The following is a 23,611-nucleotide window of genomic DNA, read 5'->3' as shown; positions in this document are numbered from 1 at the left end:
CTGCTATCTACTGTTTAAAAAGAAAAGTTCAAAGTATATTACAAAGGCATTTTTATCTATTTACGGTTGAATTTAAAGGTTTCAGAAGCGATTCAATCTGCGTGTTCCATATAGTGGAGCACTGAGCCACAAAGGGTTAATGGACTTTTGGGTCACCCAGTACTTTTGCATCCATGTAATAAATCACAGTAGTATCAATAATGAACACATCAGTGTAATCAGTTTCCTTCAAAACAGATCTCTTCTTTTATTTTTATGGCTTGTAGGATTTTAGTATTCCATTTCACGTACATTGCTTTTGTGAGTAATTCATAATTGCATTACATTAGAAGTAACACAGTTTTGATTCTCAGGTAATATATCATAATCATAAAAGCTTATATTTTCATGACTTTGCAAATCATATAGACATATAATAATGAAACTGGAGCCAGGGGGGGGAAAGGGAGCACAAACCTCCAAGGGAAGGGAAATAGTAAAGATTAAGTATGCAGTTAACTGAGGGCTATGCATAATCGCGAAAATTTGTCAGATATTTATTGGTAAGCATTTATTAATGGAAGTACAAGAGTGCCATAATTTGGAACTTAACCACTTACAAGAATTAAAGATATGATATGTATGTACTCTCTAAATGAAATTTTCACATTTTGATCCTCTTCAGTTATACCCCTTTTTTATTTTACTTCAGAGTTCTATAATTTTAAATAATGTTAAATATTTATTAATTAGTTCCTGGAAAGAGAGATGACATCATAATTAAATCAGTACTTCTGTTAGTTTGTCTTAGGGGATATTAAGAACAAAATCTTATCACTTAATAGATGCATAATAAATAACGTCATTTAATTATGTAATGCATGATAAAAAATTTATAACCTTTTCATAATTCCATCACAAAAATGATGAATGAATTGACGAGCTGAAAAATAAGAAACCTGTTCTTTGATTGGTTAGAATTCTCTGTATCTCAATAATTTTTATTGGGTTTATATAAAACAGAAATCAATGGACTAGTCTTATTTACAAAATTCTGTGGTATTCATTGTCTTCTTGCAAAAATGACATCTGTAAACATAATTAGAAGATCAGATTTTATAAAATTACTTAGATTGCATTTACTGTGTAACAGAAGTTTTATGTATGATTAGTCAGATTTTGAAAATATTTTTATTGCATTTACTATAGCAGTAGCAATGTAATAGTCAAAATGATTTTTAAATTTAAGATTTATTTTGATAGCTGTATACATTTTTGGTCCATTCTGTAATCTGATTATACAATTTTTCCTTTGATATTTTTTGACCTAGTTTGCAAAGCAGTTAAATCCCATGTATAAAGTTAGTATTCCTTGATTGCTGTTTAAATTTTGCTCTGAATATTTGTATTTGCTCATGTTTTTTTAAATGAATGAATTTATAATTTTTTTATAAAATGAATTTTAAAGTTTAATAATAAAATGATTGCTATAAATATGCAAAGAAATTTATTATTGGTTTTTATCATGGCTGGCTATTTACTGTAGAACTGAAATCACTTTTATAATGATAAAAATGTATATAAAAATTCATAAATTCATTTTATTGTTTAAAGGTATTAAAAAGGCTATGTTTTATCTAAATTTTGAACAAATAATTCAGATTTTTTTCCTTAAGATGGATGTATATAAAATAAAAAAGTTATAAAAATCACAGTAGATTTCCCCATCCACTAGTTGACTTAAGCTGCATGTTGGTTTAGTTTGTGTTCGTTGATATCTTTTTTAAAAATGAAGAAATTTTCGTAGAGTATATGAAATTGTTTGGTAAAGGGGAAAAAGGACAAAAAGACTACATAATCTATTATTATGAAGAAACATAGAAATCGTTTATGTCATGAATGCATTATATATATGTTGTAGGGATATTAGGTATTTTTGGATGCAGGCAAGATGAAAAGTTAGCAGTGTCTTCGCTGGGAATCGAACCGCGGACCTCTCAATTATGCGCTGAGCATGCAGACCACTACATCACAAAGGGTCACTAAGAAGGCTGAAGAAATACCTTATATACTCCCCCTTTTAAAGGGCTATTGAAGTTTTTTAGCGGACCCAATCGTCAAATCCTGGGTGAGGAGAATCAACATCCAACACTCTTTTAGTTCGTGCGCCACTGTAAAGTCATTAGGTTTACTTCGGAAGGAGGAGAGATGAAAAATTACCAACGCCTTTGCCGAGAATTGAACCACGAAATTCTCGAATATGCACCCAGTGTGCTGACCACCACACCACGAAGGCATCTCAAGAAGGCGGGAGAACTACCTTGTAATGTAATGGGATGATTGGAGAACAGCTGCAATAGATTGGCGATGCATGAAGGCATGTCAAGAAAGTGGGAGAACTACCTTGTAATGTAATGGGATGATTGGAGAACAGCTGCAATAGATTGGCAATGCTTCTTTGCTTTACAATAACTTGGAGAGGATTTACTACATAGTTAGAAGGATGATTTTTGAAGACAGCGCTGCAAGTTCAACACATTTTATTTCTTGACACCTAATTTTTAGGACACATATTCCTCTTTACACATCATCATTATGGCTGTGATATGTACCATACAATTTTATTAACTTAACATTTCTTTAGGCCATAGACAGCAGAGGCAAGTGCCACGTCTAAGCAGCAGCAAGTGAATTAGAAAAAGGGCTGCACAGTTATTAGCAGGCACATTTATAGACTTGGTTTTGTTTAGATTTTGAATTATGATTATATGAAAACTATCCACGATATTACTGTTGGCCATTAAAATTGCAATGCCATGAAGGAAAGCAAATACAAAAAAGATATTTATTGTGTGTAAAGAGTATGAAGACAAAATGGTCAAATTTGTAAGCAGTCTGGGGGTTTAAAGGGGCGCGAAATTAGCAGAAACGTCCGTTACTGGTTAGACATGGAGTAGAACTGGGCTTCGATGACAGAAACAGACACCTCATTCTATGCTGCTTCACATCTATATCACACTTCATTAACAGTATTAGCTAGAGAGTGGTGGTGGACCAGTCTCTCAGCAACTCATGACAAGATATTTTTAGTAGGTGACAGATCTGGAGACCATGCAGGCCAGGGCAGCAATTGAATATCCTGTGTATCAAAAAAGATCATAACATGACGTGAAACGCATAGTCTTGCATTATCTTGTTGGAACATGGCGTTTGGGGGTCTCGAAGGTAGGGCACAACCACTGGACATAAGATGTCAGAAATGTACCCATCTGCGTTCAAATTACCATCAATCCAAATTAAAGATGAGTATGTTGTGTACCCAATGGCTGCTCAAACCATCACACCAGCTGCAGGGCCTCTATGCCAATATCGAATGCAAGCAGGTGACATGTGGTCTCCTCGGAGCCTCCAGACACATATACGGCTATCAGAACGCAGAACTGAGCCTTGTTTGAAGAGACATAGAGTTTGAGAGAGCCTTGTTTGACACTCTTGTATCCAGCTTTATCGTTTGGCACACCACAGTCACTGTTTCTCTCTATGCTACATTATCAAGCAAGTCGAAGTAATGGCCACCGTGCTGATTGTCCACGCTGCTGCAAACATCGATGCACCCTACAAGCAGATACTAGGCATGTTGCAAACATGCCCATTTCCTGATTAATGGTTCGTGATGTGGTCATATGGTTTTGCAGGGCTGACCTCACAAAATGTTTCTCCTCTCAGGCGTTAGTCATGAGAAAGCACTAAGATCCTGCATGCTGTTCAGTATGACCCTCAGCAATACATTTGTTCCATATTTTTATGACAGTGGTTGGATGTCGACCAGTCTGACGGACTTTATCATGGAACGATAATTCACACTCTCGATATGCAATGATCCTGCCTTTATCAAATTACTACACTTTTTGGTAAATATTTTTTCTTATTCAAGGCATAACACAATATTCTGAGCAAACTCCGACCTTAAAAAGCGGTTTTTGAATGAGAAATCTACTGCAAAAGTTTTTTTTATGCAGTGCTTCAGACATCATTTCTCCCTCCTGTGTCTTTTAAATGCGCTAAAATACTAATCGTTTGCATATCCCAACCTCTTCTTCCTTTCATGTGATTTTGACGTTCATCAGATTTTCCCTTCCTGGTGTTGCTGTTTTAATGGCCAGCAAAGTATACTGGTATAATGTGGATTAATTTTCATATGACTCATTTTAGATTCATATATTAGTAGTTTTAAGAGAGGAAGAGGACATATACCCATCAAAATATGGAATTAAAAGGACTATTGCAAAATTGAAATTAATAAAACTATTAATTTCGTATTCTATTCGTATTACTTTCATATTCTATATCTTACATACACACACACACACATATATATGTATATGCATTTACGAATTTATTTTGTAAATTACTACCATAACATGAACACATATCAGTTGTTGCAGTCTGCCAAGATGTTAGCACATATGCATTTGCAGTTTGCAGTGTGCTATATATCTATTTGTTTCAGCGAAGTCTTTAGGACTTGTATGGATATCAACATAATAATACTGTACAAGTTTTAGGATGATTATGGTCATTATCGAGTACATTAAATTACCAAGCAGGCATAATTGCCATGATTACATTATCACATCAGTTGCATATGTGTCATACTATCTTTGTTCCACTAAATAATTTTTTTATTATTTTTTCATAATATACATGTCAGTTTTAACATCTTAATTTTATTAAAATATTATTAATAAAATATATTCAATTTTAATTGTGTTTAATTTTGTTGAAATATTTGATTTCTAGTGTCAGCAATATGCATAATTTCTATTTCAGTATCTTATAATAATTTAAGTCATTGCTGAGAAGCAAGTATTTATAGATAAATATTTACCTTGTAAACGGACAACCCCATTTTATACCAATGAATGCACTGCAATATGGTAGAAATAGTTTCTCTTTCTTTTGATTTTCTGTCTAGAAAGAATTGTTTTTCCCTTTAAGTTAATTTAATTAATTTATTTAAGACTGAAGGATGTATTAAATATATCATACAAAATATGTGCAAGTCAATACTTTTTGCTATCAGTAATGCTACTGGTGAACAGCAGGCTATTGATAATTAAATGTTGGGGGAACTTAGAAATTATATGCAGTGACATGAGATGTTGGTGCTTGTAATCTCTTATCTCAGTCCAAGGGGAGATGTTTCACTGAAGTATTATGAAAAGCCCTTGAATATTTAAAACTTTTCCATTTTACATTTAGTATTGATTGGAATGTCTTCTATTTCATTTAAAGATATTATTTTTGCACTTTTAATTAAAATATTTACAAAACTAACACCTCATTTTTATGTGGGTGGTTTGACATAGTGGCTAGAAATCTTCTTTTAAATAGATAATTCCATATTGCAGGTACGTTTAAAATAATTAAATGTGATAGCAGTTATATAATAGACTTTGGTTTGAATTAATGTATGATATATCATTTGTACATTAATTAAGTTCATGAAATGTCTGTTCACTTCTTCAGGTACAAAATTTCTGTTTCCCATCTAGAAAATAAAAAATAGAAACTGCTGTGTGTGAAAGAATACATATTTTTTTTAGCTCTTTATTTTTTCCATGAACAAAAGTTCTTAAAATTATTGAATAGCAAATCATAGTTTTAGTATCGATTTGCTATATAAGGACATCTTTTGAAAAATATTTTGCACTTGTTTAGTTTCTTCATATTTAATTTCTAAATGAGAATATGTATAGTTTTATAACATGACAGTACAGACTGAATATGGTTCTAGATATTTTAAAAACTTCATCTTTTGCTTAGTAGATAGAATTTCATTATTTTTTCTCCTTAATTTCTGTTTCTCGCAATTTGGCATTTTTTATAATTTTTATTTTATGTTGTGAATCACATTCAAATTAACACATTAACATCTGTAACTAAAAGTAAAGGTTTGATTCTGATGTAAGACTTTTTTATTTGTACGTTGTCTATCTCCTTCCTTGCCTATTTTATATCAGTCACCTCTTTTGATGGACACTGAGCAATGTTGTTATTGAGAATTAATTTATAAAGTATTTTCTCCCTCCTTTCCACATGCTTTTGTGATGTAATTGGAAGCATGCTCAGTGCGTACAAGATTCGAGTCCCGGCGATGGCATTGCACATTTTTCACATCATCAGCATCAAAAAGCCTAATGATTCTACACATTGTTTAATCGTAATACCCAATGAATGTGTAATCAAGTTTCCAGTTATAGAAAAAGTTATTTTTAATTAATTTTTTAAAAAAGTATTTTTCATAAAATTTGACCTGTTGGTTTCACATAGTTTTGAGATGTTGTGTGTTTTAGATATAGTTTTCGTTTATGTCTAAAAATGTGCATATTAGTCGAATAACTCATAACCTGAATTTATGTTGACAGTTATGTAGATTAATTGAATTACTCCACATGTGAATGAACTAGTCAAGTGATTTATTGTATGTGTATTTATTCTGAAACATAGCTACAGTTTAGAGTTCTTGAATCAAAATTAAAAGGTTTTTTAATTCATATTGTATGTAATATTAACTGAAATACGAGAATGATTTTTAGGGTCTATTTCCTCCTGAGAAAATTTTATTTTCCTTTGAAAGAATAATAAATGCAGTGAAAGAGTCATAAAAAAGGCCAAACAGAACTAATTTAAATGCAGAAGTGATAAGCATTCTTCGAATATCTATGTAGGAGGAGGAGAGATATAAATTTTGGTAGCTGCTTAACTTTTGTGGGACTTGTTATATTTTGTACATTGGAATTTAATGTCAACCTTTCTGTGTCATTCTATTTTAGTATAACATATTAAAAATGTGAATTTCTGCTTTGCTATATGTGTGTAAGTCAGAATTTTTTGTAATGCATTTAACTGTTTTAAGCATGAAAGATTTTTAGTCCGAAGGGGCTTTGTTCCTGAAGGACTATTGTTTTCGTTTTGCGACTTTGCGTTGAATCACTATAAATGTCCGTTTCACTTTTCAAACTGTTGCCGCCAGATTATATTTGAAGAAATATAATCAGTCCTGCATTATATTTGAAGAAATTAAATAATAAAAAATCTGCATAAATGTATGAATTTCTCGCATTGTGATAAAACAACGGTACATAGAGCCATCGAATTTTGAATGATGTAATCTTCCTACGAATATGGGTATGTGAAAGACCAAATTTGAAATTTAGAATTTGTTTTATTATCGGTTTCATATTTTGTAAAACTTTAATGAATTTTTGAGTAACAAAGTCAACGATTTAAAAGCGAGCAATGGCCACACTCTACAGGGAAGGGGGAAAAAAACAAAACAAAACAACAACAACAACAAAAAAAACACTTTTTATCTCCAGTGGGCACGAAACTGTGTATCGAAAATTTTAAAGATATGCTCATTTTAAAATTATTTTGCGACACTGCTACTGAGCAGAATTTTATGGTTAAATTCAAAAAACATGATATTCAATAAATAAAGGTATCACATAAAGCATTAAAAAAAGTCCCTTTGGACATAATTTAAAACCTGAAACCTTTCAGACTTTTTTGGGGGCACTTGTTTAATAATTGAATCTGAAACGTAATATAATGAAAGTAAGTAATTTAAGAAAGTTTATGTTACATTTTAATTACATTTGTTAACATATATTTTAAATCACGATAAAATAGTAATTGAAAAACTGTTATGTTTCTAAAAATGTTGAGTTTGCAAAAAATGTGTATTCTGTTTTCAAAATTTGGGAAGTGCGAAGTTAATATATGTTTCTAATGAGTACATTAAAAAAAAAAATTATTCTGTAGTAACATATCGCAAGTTGAAAACTTAAAAATAATTCTTGTATAAGTTGATTGAGAATTCAGTGAAAACAAATTTTTACAAAATTTTCATTTTTTGATAGTATGTATGTGCTGAAAAGCTGCTGTATTTCTAATATTCTTTTCATTATTGTTATAAACATATTTTCTTTGTGAAATAAAATTAACAATAAACATATTAAACCTATAAATGTTCACTAAGGCAAAACAAATTTTTAAAAATATGTGTTAATTTGGTTTTGAAGCTATTAAACAAGAAAATAAATTTGGTTGTGAACTGGAAGTAAAGTCTTGTTATTTCCCAAAGGTGTGTAATGTTTATTAAAAACAGAGAATATTAATCATAGATTTTGAGCTTTATAACTTTGAAAAGAGCATTTAGTCTAATATGGTTAGCAGCAGGTTGAATTAATGATTTTTAAAATTGATTTGAAATTTTATGGTAATTTAACAGTAGAGTATTTGTTAGCAATGTTGATGTTATTTTTTAAATGAATCTTACTGTTTCATTACATCTTTAACATACATTTAGAAATACGTCTCGAAAACACCAGTTGATATTTAGATTTTTAATGTATGTTTGTCAGATTTATGGTGGAATGGCCTGCAGAATAAAGCTACTAATGTTCTGAGGACTTTATTAACATAGCAATTTGTACTAAGTTATGAGACTTAATTAACAGTTTCAAAGTTAGGAGACCTTAATTAATACTTGTTAAGTTATAAAACTTACTAATGCTTGGAGAATTTATGCTTGTTACTTGTATTCTGATATTTCTCATAATTTAGCTAACTAGAAATAAATAAATTCTATATATCTAAGCATTTTTTGTCCCTCAATTATACTTTTAACTTTAATTCTGCAAAAATGATCCACTTGATTTGTTGTGTTCATTTAGTGAATTAGATTTAGATGCCTTAAAAACTTCTGCTTTCATCAAATTCTGTTAGCTTTAATCAGTGATATTAATTGCAAACGTTTTTTCCGAAGGCTTTCACTGCTTTACCTTTGAATTGATTGCTTAATCTTTTGATTTTTAGTTTGCTCTCTAGATTGCACTTTTTTTTATTACATACTTTACCTTATTTGCCTACTTCAATGATTAATTTCTGGCCCACAGCATACATTGTTTTCCTTCTTGAAGAATAGAGACCTCTTGCTTGTGTCTCTGGAAATGTGCAGAGTCTTTCTATGAAACCAAAGCTAATCTAATATAGAGTTTTGTGTTGTGTTAAATAATAGTCATAAAATATTTAAATATTTGGAACGTTTCTTGAAATGAAAGCTTTTCATTTAACTTATGTTTTCAAGTTCGCACATGACTATTGAGAAAAAAACAATATATAATTGGAAATAGTTTATTAATGAATATATTTTAACACATTGCTGTTATTTATGTTTAAACTGAGCTTTAATATCTTATAAAAATTAATTGCAGTAAATAATTGATAAAATTTTTGTATTTGTTAATACTATCAACTTTTCTCTGAATACAATAAACATTTTCACAGCAATTTATTAAATTGCAGGCCATACATTGGCTTAATATTTAATTTAAAAAGAATTTTCCCTGCTATAAAGTGATATCCTTATTATTATTATTTATTTTATGATAGTAGTAGTGGTGCATTCCTATTTTTACATTTAACTTAATATTGATGTATTGATTATGCATGTATAAAGAATAACATTAATACATTTATTAGAGTATTTTGAAAATTACTGATCATACAGCACATAGCATTAAATAAATACTTCGTTTTCTAAGGTTTTTAGTATCAAAGTTACGATTAAGAATTGCTGTTAGTACATAGCATTAAGCAAACGGTTCACTTTCTGAGATTTTTTTATGAGAGATACGTTTAAGAATTACCACGGTAATTTAATGCTAAAATTCAGTACTTTTATTTCAGGAATTTTTTAAAGTAATTTATTACTATTACTCTATTAGGAGTTTTTTAGAGTACTTTTACTTTTTAAGATTTATATTAAGGATTTATTTGCTAAATGCAGTGACATTAAAAAATATTTTAATATTTTCTGTTTTCTGTTCCATTATTGCTTAGTTAGATGAAAAAGGTAACTGTTATTAAGAAAAGAAAGATTATATAGTATGGGATTATCACCTCTAACTTGCACTATTGTTTCGCTAAGAAATTCATTTGTATTAATACATTCATAAATCTAATCTGTGAAATGATACCAACTAATTATTGTGAAAATTTACATAATTATTTTTAATATTTGTGATTTTCAAATTGAGAAATTTAAAAGAAATTTAGAAGTAACTGCTCACAGTAAACCAATGTATTATTTTTCACTGAAAAAAATTATTTTAAATGTTGTCTTTGACAAAATGGTAGATGAAATACACTCATGTCCATAAATTAAGGATAATGCAAAATCAGGCAAAGGAAGAGTTAGAAGCAAAACAAATTTGACTTATTTGTAAAGCTTATTTATTAAACAAAAGGTAAAGAGCAAAAAAAAAAAAAAAAAAAAAAAAAAAGATTCTATATGTTTGATATTATTAAAAAAATTAGCGATTTTTTTTCTCCCTGGAGCAAATTACAAAAAACACGTATTTACAAAAAACCAATATTACATGGTTGGTATGATTGTTAATACATTGGTATGATTGTTAACAGACGATGTAATACAGTCTGTACTACGCCTAGGCATGCTGAGTATCAAATTAACGATCTGATCTTGGGGGATATTACAGCACTCAAAAAGCAATGTTCTCCGAAGTTCCGGTAGACATGTAGGAGGAGGTTGACAGGCTGCACCTTGTTGGCCAAGCATGTCCCACACGTGCTCTACTGGATTCAAGTCCGGTGAGAATGCTGGCCAGTCCATACGGGTGATATCCTCCAATTGAAGTCATTCGCTTACGATGTTTGCACGGTGAGGACGGGCGTTGTCATCCGTAAACACAAAATGTGCGACCATGGCACCCCGAAACAAACGTACATGTTGTTCCAGAATGACGTCCCGATAAATTTGGCTTGTCATGGTTCCAATTTGAACATGCAGGTCAGTTCTGGAACCCAGAATAATTCCACTCCAAACGAGCACTCCAGCACCACCGTAATGGTGTCGTTCAATGATGTTTTCTTGGTGGTAACGAGTATCTGGAGCTCTCCATATGAAAGTCAGGCGAGAATCAGACTGCAAGCTAAACCTGGACTCATTGGAAAACATCACACAAGCCCACTGTTGTGGTGTCCATAATGCATGCTCTCTACTCCAGGCTAACCACAGGCGACAGTGAGTTGCAGTAAGTGGAACGCATCTGACAGGTCTATGAGCATATAGACCAATCTGCCCTAAGCATCTGTACACAGTTTGCCTTGAAATTGTCGTACCAGTAGCTGAAGAGAGCTGACGAGATAGGTCTGAGGCTGTGCTCCGCCTGTTGCTTTTGGCAGTAACTGCCAAATACCGGTCCTCATTCGGCGTTGTAACTCTGGGGCGACCTGTGCTGTAACGTTTACTCACATTACCATCCATAATCTTGGAATCGTTGCCAAAGCCTGGAGATGACACTCTGGACAATTCCAAGTTCGTCTGATACTTCCAGTTGGGTACGCCCACATTCCAGACGGCCGATAATTCTACCACGTAAAAAATCATCCAAATGCGTCCTTTGTGTCATAACTATTCGGTTATTGCACTGAAATGCTTATAAAGTGCCTGCGAACAATTTTACTTCTTTGCCTGTATTCCTTATATATCACTCTCTTACATTCTCGTCATTGTGACGTACCATCGGTGTCATCTGGTTACTTCCTAAAATTTGCATATAATTCTTGAAGATGTGTGTAGTGATTTTACAGGTGATATATTTATTTTAGAGTTCGATTTCCGCGTGACTCCGAATTATCCTTAATTTATGGACACGAGTGTAAATGAGTTATTACGCAGAGGATGAAAATAATTCAGTTGTTTATTTAAGTGTTCTATTTGTGAATTTTGCAAATAACTAGTTAAACTAGCATCTGTTACAGTTGAAATAAAATTGAATGGACATTTTTAAAAATTTTATTTGGTTATCAGCTCAGTGTTAATTACTGCATAATGCCTTTTCTTCTTTTCTCTCTCTCTGTTTCTCTCGCATTTTTTTTTTTTTTTTTTTTTTTTTTTTGGTGCCTGTGTGTGTATTATGTGATTATGCAGATTTTGTAATTTTCATAGGAAATAAACTTACAGGATTTTATAAAGTCATAATATTTCATAGAAAATAAACCCTCAAGCTTGAATAGGAGAGTGATTTCGTTTCAGAAAAATTATCTTGTTAGTTTAGGAAATATACGGAATTGAAGTTTTTATTTTATCATACTTTTGATTTATAAAATATAAACTATAATGCAATTAAAATTAATCTTTTTACATACCCGTTTTCTTCCTAATTATTTATAAAGATATTTGATTCATTACCGAACTCATAATTTAATGTATTTCAGTAATGAATAACTATTTCTCTAAAAATCAAACTTTTGTTTGTATTTGACATAAAAAGGAATTATTCTCTCATTTATGCTTTACGCAGTCTATTTTTTCTTAAAAATAATGAATATATTGCTACTTTCAAGATTACTATATTTTTATTGAATAATAATTCACATAGTAAAAATTTTTGATATTAAAAACATTCTTTTAAAAATTGGAAAGGAAAACATCTAACATTTTACAATTTTTTTAAACAATGTGGTTTTACTTTTTATTGCCTTTGGAATGGACTCTTTTGGTAAGTATCTTCTGTAGTAAAACTGTAAAAAATAACTGTATATATACGTATTATTCTTGCTCTTCATTAAATCTTCAAAATAAGTCCTGTTCAATAAACGATTTTAGATGTTTTTGCTCATCCAAAGCTTTTTTTTTTTTTTTTTTTTTTTTTTAAATCTGATGCACAAAAACATTAAAAATGTTGATTGAACTTTTGTGCAATGATACAAGATAGTGGCAGTTTGAAGTCAATTTAACAGTATTTCAAAATCATTAACCGCTGTATACTTTTCTAAATCTCATCTAATTATGAAAATTTATTAACAAACTAAGAACATTACAACTTTAAAGCGCTCCTTCTTCAATCATGCGCTGTTCAGAGTATAAAAAAAGAACAATTACATCAGCTGTAAAATTCAACAACAGTGGGCTGCACGTTTCTCATTTGTCTGTTTTAACGTTCGATGACAAAACCCGTAATAAAATAACATAAAAACGATGCCACTTGCAAAGCTAGAGAACACTGCTACTAGTGCTGGTATGTGATACCAGACACCTGGGTCATTCCTCAGGAACCACAGAGTCATCAGAGCACAGTTCTCTGCGAAGACTATAGCATAATACGCTGAATATTTGTATCTGGTTGGCTCTGCCTTGACATTCAAATAATATATCACATAGGCGACTCCGATGACCATATTGCACATGTACTCCTTACATTGGTGGAGCTCGCCATTCTTGCGACAAAAGCGTGTTTGCTGGTGCATAACCCATATTGTCATGATTCCCCAGTGTCCTATGCAAAATGGGAAGAGCCAGAAGTGGTATTCTTTGGTGAATAGAGCCAAAGTACAGGCCCTTGATCCTATTGTGCAGAAGTGCCAGAGGAATTGGAGCACTTTGCCTACGCTCTTGGCTTTCTTTTTACCCATCATGATACGGTGGAGGGCGTTGTTGTAGGATGTAATGGACCAGGCGAGTTGGAAAAGAGAAGAAGCTGCACAAGCACCTTGTATAAAAACTGAAAAATTGAAAAGAATAAAATTTACTCACAGATTAAATCATGCATAAAATAATAATAATAATAATAATAAGGGAATAGGGTGAAATTTTTTTGTTTGAAGTTACTCTTTGATATGGCTGGTAAGAGTAGTAAATACATCTATGTCATAAAAGTAAATATCAGTTATTACTAAAATTCATTAAAAATCATAATAAAAATTACGCCTATCCTTTTAGTACGTGTCATGAGTTTTGTGAAGTTTGTCCGTAGTAGAACTTATACATAAACTAGTAGCCAAAGAAAATTGTCAAAAGAACTGCGTTATGAACTCTGTATACATGTGTTTTATTACGTGTTGTCGATACATTGAAAGCATATTCACATATTTCTTCAGCTGAAGCTAGAACAACAAAGTTTTTGAAATACTGATCTGAATTGAGAGATTGGAAGAATGGATATTGTTAGAACCTCAACACAAAAGTGTTTTAATTATCGAAAGTAATGGAATTATTGTTTTTACTAATGAAATTATACCATTGTTGAGGAAATTTGCACATATTTGAGTAGAAATAAAGGCTGTCTTTTATGCATAAGTTTATTCATAAACTGCAGAGAAAATGAACTACCTGCCTTCTTTAGGAGGATGTCTTTATGGAAGATTTTGTAATAGAATTGACTCAACTCTTCGTTGGTAATGAAACAATTGTGTTTCTAGTTCGTCCTCAAAAGAACTCATCTTAAGCAAAATTCGTTGTTTAGTGATATGTTCATTTCTTCTACTTGTCAGCAATATATGAAATTAAATAGTTTTTAAATTACATACCCTTCTTTATTTCATTTTTGTTCAATTTCTTACGATTACTTTTACTCATAATTCCGAAACCATTTTTACATTTGCTTCATTATTTCTCAAGCTTGAAATACATTCTTGAGCAAAAATATGGCTTTTAAAAAACTCTCAGCAGCTTTCTATACTATTTTTTTTTTCTTTGAGAAAGCTATTGTCCTCTAAGATACTTCTTTGGTGGCTCAACAAACAGGAATGAGAGGAAAGATCTAACTTAACAGGTTTCTTGAGAGGGATAATATTTTTGTGACGAACGGGATATGTAGTTTCGCCCATGAAAATTTTTTTTCATGGAATAGTTTACTCTTTAAGTTTTTGTTATGCTAACGAATGTGTGTTTATGGAAGTTTTGATGTTCTAGACATCATGAATCCGAAAACTACAGAAGGTACTAGACATCTGAATATATTGCGAATTCTTATTACTAAGAGTGCTTTTAAATACCTTTGCTTGACGACAGATGGTGTTTTTGTTTTTTATTCATACAGTTTTTTTCAGTTTTGAAATGATGCCCTTATGTTTTTAAAATCTCTTTTCTTTTTAACGTGAATTATTTAAAATGCAGAAAGAAATGCTAATAAAAAAAGCCTTTATTTTCATATATTACATTTTTTTTTGTCACATGCCGTGCACATTTTCAACTCTAGTTGAGCTGTAAAAACTACTATAAGCTGTTCTAGATATAATGCCTTATCATAGTTTCCCCCTGTAGAATACTAATTTCTTCGATTCTTACTGTCTTCATAGCAGTGCTCATCTCCTTCTTGGGAGAAAGTTTTGCGCCAACGTTTCCTGTATTTGCATTTGTACAGGCATCGCATACTTGATTTGATTACCTGCGAATATCTTTATAATGCATATCATTCACCTGTAGAACATCTATATCATTATTTCGAATTTCTGAGATTTATGTTTCACCTTCAGTAAACATTAGTTTAAAGACAACTAAGTGCTTATATCGGCAACTTGGTTTATATTTGTCCTGTTAGAATGTTGTAATCAATGATGCTACAATACCTATTTAATCAGGTTTTGGTATCTTCATTTTAGAAATGTTTATTTATTGTTTAAATTTATAGATACGATATCTTGCTTTTATTGAACTTAAATTCTCCTCCTCTTCCCTTTTCAAATTTTACTTTTTCCCTCATTTTTCAGCTATCGTTTCCCTCTCTCATTTTTATGGAATTATATATATATGTGCATACATACATACATAGTAAGAATTGTCAATTATTTGGATACATTTAGTGAGAAAATATCGAGTGTTTTAAGCATTGCAAACCTTGCCCTCACATTTTTTCAGGTATACAACGTCAAACTGTAAGTGTTAAATTGGCTTTGTACTTTATTTGTAACTAAAAGTTATGAATGAATGTAGGTATGGGTCAAAAACTAGTTGCAATCGGTAGTTGATTAAAACTTTTTTTTTCCCTTTAAAATTACGCTTTGTCGCGTGATGAACGAAAATTCGCTCGATTTAGTTTAAAGCAAGTGCTTCAAAAAGATTACTTGATTAAATATATCTTAGATGTTTCGCTTTAGACCAAATTATTATAGTTTAAGAAATGAATCAAGCAAAATAAGCCTTTACTTTGCAGCAGTTTTAATCACTGGAAAATTTTAGTTGCAGTTACTAACAATTTTACTTTTCGTTCAAGAACGGCAAGGAAAAAGGTTTAATAAGATTTTTCTTTTTATTTATTTGACAAGTATGATGAATTAGTGGAACCAAAACAATTCATCATTTCAGCACTAAAACTACTGAATGTATTATTTGGTAAGGCATTTGAGGTCTTTATAAAAATGCTGTTTAACCCTTGCACCCGAAGTACTCCTCAAAAGCACTTGCCAAAGATTGGCGTCGTTTTTGCCTCTCAGACATGCCAACAATGTACTGCACTGAAGATCACGCGATTGTAATTTACAGCTGAATTTTAGTTGAATGTGATTTAATGTTTCATTGATTTCAGTATTTAATCGGTTGTTTGGCCGCAAAAAAAATGTTCTATTCACCATGGCAAAAATGTGATGAAAGAAACGTTTTTTTAAGATAGCAGTAATGATGAATTTAGTGTGGATGAATATGAAAGTGATTCTGATGACAGGGATATTATTCCACCAGTGAAGAAAAATATTGCAATATAGTGATTCGAATGAAAGTGGTGAAAACGTTTCAGAAAATTTAGATAGTGGTAGCGAAAATAGAGAATGTTAGCGAAAGCTGTTTTGTGTGTTACATACACCCCAAAAGGCTAGTATCTTCATTTTAGAAATGTTTATTTATTGTTTAAATTTATAGATACGATATCTTGCTTTTATTGAACTTAAATTCTCCTCCTCTTCCCTTTTCAAATTTTACTTTTTCCCTCATTTTTCAGCTATCGTTTCCCTCTCTCATTTTTATGGAATTATATATATATGTGCATACATACATACATAGTAAGAATTGTCAATTATTTGGATACATTTAGTGAGAAAATATCGAGTGTTTTAAGCATTGCAAACCTTGCCCTCACATTTTTTCAGGTATACAACGTCAAACTGTAAGTGTTAAATTGGCTTTGTACTTTATTTGTAACTAAAAGTTATGAATGAATGTAGGTATGGGTCAAAAACTAGTTGCAATCGGTAGTTGATTAAAACTTTTTTTTTCCCTTTAAAATTACGCTTTGTCGCGTGATGAACGAAAATTCGCTCGATTTAGTTTAAAGCAAGTGCTTCAAAAAGATTACTTGATTAAATATATCTTAGATGTTTCGCTTTAGACCAAATTATTATAGTTTAAGAAATGAATCAAGCAAAATAAGCCTTTACTTTGCAGCAGTTTTAATCACTGGAAAATTTTAGTTGCAGTTACTAACAATTTTACTTTTCGTTCAAGAACGGCAAGGACAAAGGTTTAATAAGATTTTTCTTTTTATTTATTTGACAAGTATGATGAATTAGTGGAACCAAAACAATTCATCATTTCAGCACTAAAACTACTGAATGTATTATTTGGTAAGGCATTTGAGGTCTTTATAAAAATGCTGTTTAACCCTTGCACCCGAAGTACTCCTCAAAAGCACTTGCCAAAGATTGGCGTCGTTTTTGCCTCTCAGACATGCCAACAATGTACTGCACTGAAGATCACGCGATTGTAATTTACAGCTGAATTTTAGTTGAATGTGATTTAATGTTTCATTGATTTCAGTATTTAATCGGTTGTTTGGCCGCAAAAAAAAATGTTCTATTCACCATGGCAAAAATGTGATGAAAGAAACGTTTTTTTAAGATAGCAGTAATGATGAATTTAGTGTGGATGAATATGAAAGTGACTCTGATGACAGGGATATTATTCCACCAGTGAAGAAAAATATTGCAATATAGTGATTCGAATGAAAGTGGTGAAAACGTTTCAGAAAATTTAGATAGTGGTAGCGAAAATAGAGAATGTTAGCGAAAGCTGTTTTGTGTGTTACATACACCCCAAAAGGCTAGAACACAAATCGTTTATTTTTCTGAAACTTGCAATAGCCGCGACCACGCAGGTAGTCCAGCATGCTATTCAATATAACTTAGATTTCTTGATAATTCAAGAACCTTATTGTCGCGAGGGCCAAGTGGCAAGCCTACCACTGGCATGGAAAATTTTTCAGAAGAAAGCCAATGCAGAACAAGCACCACGGGCAGCCATTGTCTGCTGCAACCCCTCCTGGTCTCCATACGTAGTAACCACAGAAAGAGACTTCGTTACTATTCTAGTCATCTTTGAAGAGCAGCAATTCCTCCTAACCTCCGTCTACTCCCCGCCCACGGAAGGTCTTACGGATGTGACTTGCAACTTTATACGAGTGAAACAGAAATGCCCAACAGTACCTCACGTCGTTGGAGGAGATTTCAATGCACATAATACTATATGGGGCTACCAAGACACAACGCCTAAAGGGCGAGACATGGAAGACTTTATGGCCTGTCACGATCTACATTTACATAATAGTCAAGGGGCACAACCAACCTATGACAATACCTATCATAAAGGATGGCCTGATCTTACACTCTCAACTGCTAATTTTGCCAACAACTTTAGCTCATGGGATGTTCTAGATGATGAGAGTAACTCAGATCATCGATACATCCGCTTCACACTAACACTTGAAGCCAGCATTAATATCCTCCAGAGATTCAAACTACCGGGCGGAAAGATACGACGACTGAAGAATGCCTTTCAGGAGCTGCTCATCAGAGAAGAAGACATACTAGAAGAGCTTACCAACCCCCAAGAACTGGATGATTACACAGACCACATTCTGTCATTACTCAGACAAATATGTCAGCAGATCCTCCCTACAAGGACCGCCAAAAAACTCCAAGGCATATCCTGGTGGACGGGAAGACTGAGAGAGATGAAACAGAGGTGCAGAGCTCTGCGCCGCCGCCTCAGATCTGCTACCAACGAAATTGTAGCTTCCAACATCCTTACGGCCTTTCGGCAAGAAAGGGCCGCCTACAAGAAAGCAATTCTTGAAGCTAAAATTAACAGCTGGAGATCTTTCTGCACCAGTAACAGTAATCCATATGGAATTTTACACAAACTGGCAACGCAGAAGATCTTCCAACCAGCGCAAGTACCAGTTCAACCAACAGCACCACATACTATGGACGTAGCGGCCTCCACCGCCAAGGAACTTTTAAATGCTATCTTTCCTACAGATGATACACAAGCAGATACTTCAGAACAGAGGCAAATTAGAGAAGATACAAGCTCGCCATGCACACCGAACGATATACAGTTTTCTGCACAGGAGATACGTAATATCTTCCGGTATCTGCCACTAAAAAAGGCCCCGGGTCCAGACGGACTCGATTACGCAATTATCAAAGTTGCATATCAGGCACGACCATCCTACTTCCATAAATACTACAACCAGCTTCTGCATTATAAAATATTCCCCACAGCTTTCAAAAAAGGCAATGTGGTATTATTTTTAAAAAAGGATAAAGACCCCCTAGTATCGAGTTCCTTTAGGCCAATTTGCCTTCTGTCGGCGATGGGAAAGATTTACGAGAAGCTCATCGTCAACAGGCTAAAATTTCATCTACATCAATACCAAAGCATTAGCCCAAGACAATTTGGCTTCAAACAAGGCAGTTCTACCATTCATGCCCTGCAGCGAATCCATGAAGTCATAATTCAGAACAAATCGCAGGGCTACCAGACGGCTTTTATATCGATAGATTTGCAAAGTGCGTTCGATACCCTCTGGTGGCCTGCCATCAGGCAGGCCCTCAGAGAGGCAAGATGCCCAAGAAATATCTTTCAAGTTCTGGACAACTATCTGGCAGACCGGCAACTGATGATCTCTAACAACAGTAGTACTGTTTCAATAACACAAGTGAGAGGATGTCCACAGGGGTCCTGTGCAGGGCCTCTGCTATGGAACCTCACCTTTAATAAAGTCTTAGAGGAAAGGTGGCCACAACATACTGTGTTAGTTGCATACGCGGACGACGCGGCATTACTGGTCAGAGGCCGCACACGCGCTGAGCTTGAAGCCCATGGCAGTGAGTCATGCACTATCTTTGCCAACCTCTGCGAAGAGCTAAAACTCAAAATATCCACCACAAAATCCACTGCTATCATCTTTCCAAGAAAGGGTACAAATCCAACACGTAGCCCATGTATCAAACTACAAGGCCGGAATATTAAAGTCGTAAAAATACTACCTTGGGTACCTTGGGGTAATATGGGACTCGGGTCTGACTTGGCTTCCGCATATCCAGGCACAAAAGATTAAAACATCTGCAATTGCCAGGAGATCACGACAATTCCAAGGCCGGAACTGGGGACGGAATCCCCACATTCAAAAGGCACTTTATAAAACTGTAGCTGAGAAGGTGGCACTCTATGCGGCAGCTATATGGGCACAACCCATGACCGCACGCAAGGTTAAGCAACTCCTATCACTACAGCGCCCATTCGCCATAGGCTTATGCAGAGCCTACCGCACCACTGCAACTTATGCAGCACTCACCTTGGCAGGCATCATACCACTTCATATCCAAGCGGAGCTAGAGGCCACATATACTAAAATAATACATCTACAGAAAGACGCAACCTTTGCAGGCACCTTACATAGCCCTGCAAATTACGAACATCCATGTACTCCTCTCCACACGCACCCAGCACACAAGGGACTTGGCATTCACACTATCCTCAAACCGTCACGAAGTCAAGCAGAAGGAAACCCTAATATGCACGCGTTCTACACAGATGGCTCGAAAACTGCTGAGGGTGTAGGTAGTGCCTTTATATACTACAGGCAAGGCCATGCTGCACACCATTGGAAAGGGCACCTCAATCCAAATAATAGCATTTTTCAAGCAGAAGTAGTTGCCATAACAGCTGCCATTGAATACGTGGCGCTCAACAACATCACACATGTGCAGCTTTATACAGACAGTATGTCGACACTGCTTGCTCTTGACAAACATAGTCACGCCTCCCCGCTGATCATACGACTGCAGCATATCCTAAAAGATACATGTTGGCACGCACATGTTGACCTAGTATGGATTAAAGCCCATGCAGGTAACATGGGTAATGAGACAGCGGATGAACTCGCTAAAGAGGCTGCTTCGAACCAAAATGCCAGACCGATATCAGTATCAGCACCACCATCTTTCCTCAAAAGTCAACTGCGAAATGCCGCTATCCAGTGGTGGCAAAGAGAATGGGATCAGGGCGACACGGGAAGGAGAGCGCATAGCTTCTTGCCAAAAGTAACCACGGAGCGCCTTATGGCAATTGCTCCCCTTACCAACTTCATTACTGGTCATGGTCCCTTCCCGGATTACTTCTACCGCCGCACCATCTCAACCGCGGGGGTGAGGGGTCACCGGACCATTATATCTTTCAGTGCCCACTCACGGTACAGTTCCACTTCCCGATACCAACCAATATATCAGCATTTCACAAGTTCCTAGCCAAAAACAGAGCGGCCATAAATAAAATCTGCAAAATAATAACCACCATTGCAGCATATGGCCAGGACCTCTGTCAGCCAGAGTAATAGGGCTTACATGCATTACTTGCACTGACATATGCACTCTAATGCTCTACCATCTAATCTCTGACTGCATAGGGAGCAGAAGAAAATCGAACACCATTTTTAGGTGTTTAATTTTCTTCTTTTGTTATAACCTATTAATTAAGACACAATAACACGCCGAATAAATACTAATTCAGAAGTCAAACAACAAAAATCAGCGTTAATTTGCAAAATTTTCACAGGACTAGTTTCGATGGTTTTACCGAACCATCATCTTCAGCTGCAAAACCGCAAATGAACAAGATAGGAAATAATGTTTAGATAAGATAAGAAAGCCTGGACAAGAATAAGCAAGTGGCGCCATCTGTTGGCGAAACCAGAACTAAAACATAATTTCTCTAAAAGCCGAAGGCAAATTTGGATTGGAATTAGGATCGTTAACTAGAACAGAAAGATTTTTATGAATGTGAAATGCCTCTAGAAAATCCAGTTCTCCAATGGAAGATGTTTTTTGAATAATTTTGGCAGCAGAAAAATTGAAAGTGTGATTTTCGGACCAACAATGTTGAGCAACAGAAGACTTCTGTGTTTCCTTTTTTCTAACATATGCTTCATGTTCTTTGACACGAAATTTTAAGGCTCTCTTAGTTTGGCCAATGTAAATTAAACCGCACTGGCAAGGAATCCTATAAATACCCCAGGAATTCATATCCGGAATGGGGTCCTTGAGTATAGAAGTTGGAATTTTATTGATGGGAGAGTAAACAACCCGAAAGTTAAATTTCTGCAAAATATGTGCAACTTTATAGCTAATTGATGGAAAGAAGGGAATGACAACAGAATTTTTATAATCTCCTAAAATAAGAGTGTGGCTTTTGGTGTGTTGAGATGAGAATTTTTTAACTGCTTGATTAATAATGTTGGGTGAAAAGCCCCTGTCAATAGCTATTGCTTTTAAATAATTTAGTTCTTCATCAAGGGCCAGTTTGGAGGAGCAAACTTGAAGAGCACGGAAAACATAGGAATAAAATGAAGCTAACTTTTGTTTAGTCGGATGACATGATTTAAAGTGTGGTGGAAGGCAAACCGATGAAGGTTTACGGTAAACTGTAGTACTGAAGTTGGATGTGTTACGTGTGACCAGAATGTCGAGAAACGGAAGAGAATTGCAAGTCTCAAGTTCAAAAGTGAACTGAATAGCAGGATCAATAGAATTCATTGTTGAAAGAACTCTATTTAAATCATCTTTATTACCTTCAAACAGGGTAAAAGTATCGTCTACGTAGCGGAACCATGCCGGGAAGTTTAAAGTTTCAAACAATTTTGATTCATAATAATGCATGTAGATATCAGCCAGGATGGGACTGAGGGGGCTTCCCATGGCTAATCCCTCAGTTTGCTTGTAATATTTATTTTGGAAAACAAAATGTGTTTTAGTTAATAACCTATTAAGTTTTTTTTTTTTTTTTAAACCGTGCCTGTATGTTAATTCAAATGTACTTCAAATGCCAGATGTCAAACAGTTGCCCCTGTATGGCCATGTATCCACACTTATAACTATTAAATAAACTCCAGGGGAGGACGCGGGACATATGCCTGTTAACCTCTGTTAAACTTCAGGCGTCCCCGTCCTCCGTCACCTGTCACCTGTGCATTCCGCTAATTGCTTTAAACCCGTGTTTCCCAACTTGGGGCCCACGCCCTACAAGGGGGCAATGCGACTGTTAAAGGGGGAATTCGAAAATGGACTCGTCCAGATTTTAAGGGGACAAAGGACGTTCTAAATATGTTTCATGAAGTCAAAAGTTTTCGAAATTTCATTTTTTATTCCCCAAAATAAAGAAAAATGTAAGTGATGTATACGTCAAAAAGTTTTTAAATTGCGGTGCATTTTAAATATTTTATAAAGAATTATCGCTGTAGACATGGACATTAAAATGCTTTTAAAGGCATTTAAATAACTGACACATTATGCTTTCCAGACGTTTCTCGCACATTTCAGCCAACGAATTTATTTTATTTTTTACTGTAGGAATGGCAACCGGTATATTATTCTTTCCTTGAATGGCAACAGCAGCTGCTTTCAGCTTTGTTTATATTGATCTTATATTTATTTCTTTCTGCCCGTAGTGAAATGAGGGGTGCAAGCAAGAAAATAGCGTTCGACGGTATTC

At 34.0% G+C, this 23,611-nt stretch overlaps 2 protein-coding genes across 3 annotated transcripts in view; one reads left to right on the top strand and one right to left on the bottom strand.

Annotated features, from left to right (window-relative positions):
* The window catches only part of LOC118185450 (ninein-like protein), a 212,267-nt gene that overhangs the window by 37,104 nt on the left and 151,552 nt on the right, over window positions 1-23,611 (top strand). The window lies entirely within an intron of this gene.
* LOC118185451 (XK-related protein 4-like) overlaps window positions 12,683-23,611 on the bottom strand; it is a 46,828-nt gene continuing 35,899 nt past the window's right edge. Inside the window, exon 4 of the mRNA XM_035355297.2 lies at window positions 12,683-13,574. Coding sequence (XP_035211188.1) covers window positions 12,970-13,574 — 605 coding nt within the window. The 3' untranslated portion in view covers window positions 12,683-12,969. The remainder of the gene's footprint in view (window positions 13,575-23,611) is intronic.

The sequence above is a fragment of the Stegodyphus dumicola genome, chromosome 1 (assembly GCF_044657685.1).
Source record: "Stegodyphus dumicola isolate Sdum_Otavi_A_Nest chromosome 1, ASM4465768v1".
NCBI classification, from domain to species: domain Eukaryota; kingdom Metazoa; phylum Arthropoda; class Arachnida; order Araneae; family Eresidae; genus Stegodyphus; species Stegodyphus dumicola.
This window is presented reverse-complemented; position numbering and strand designations above follow the sequence as displayed.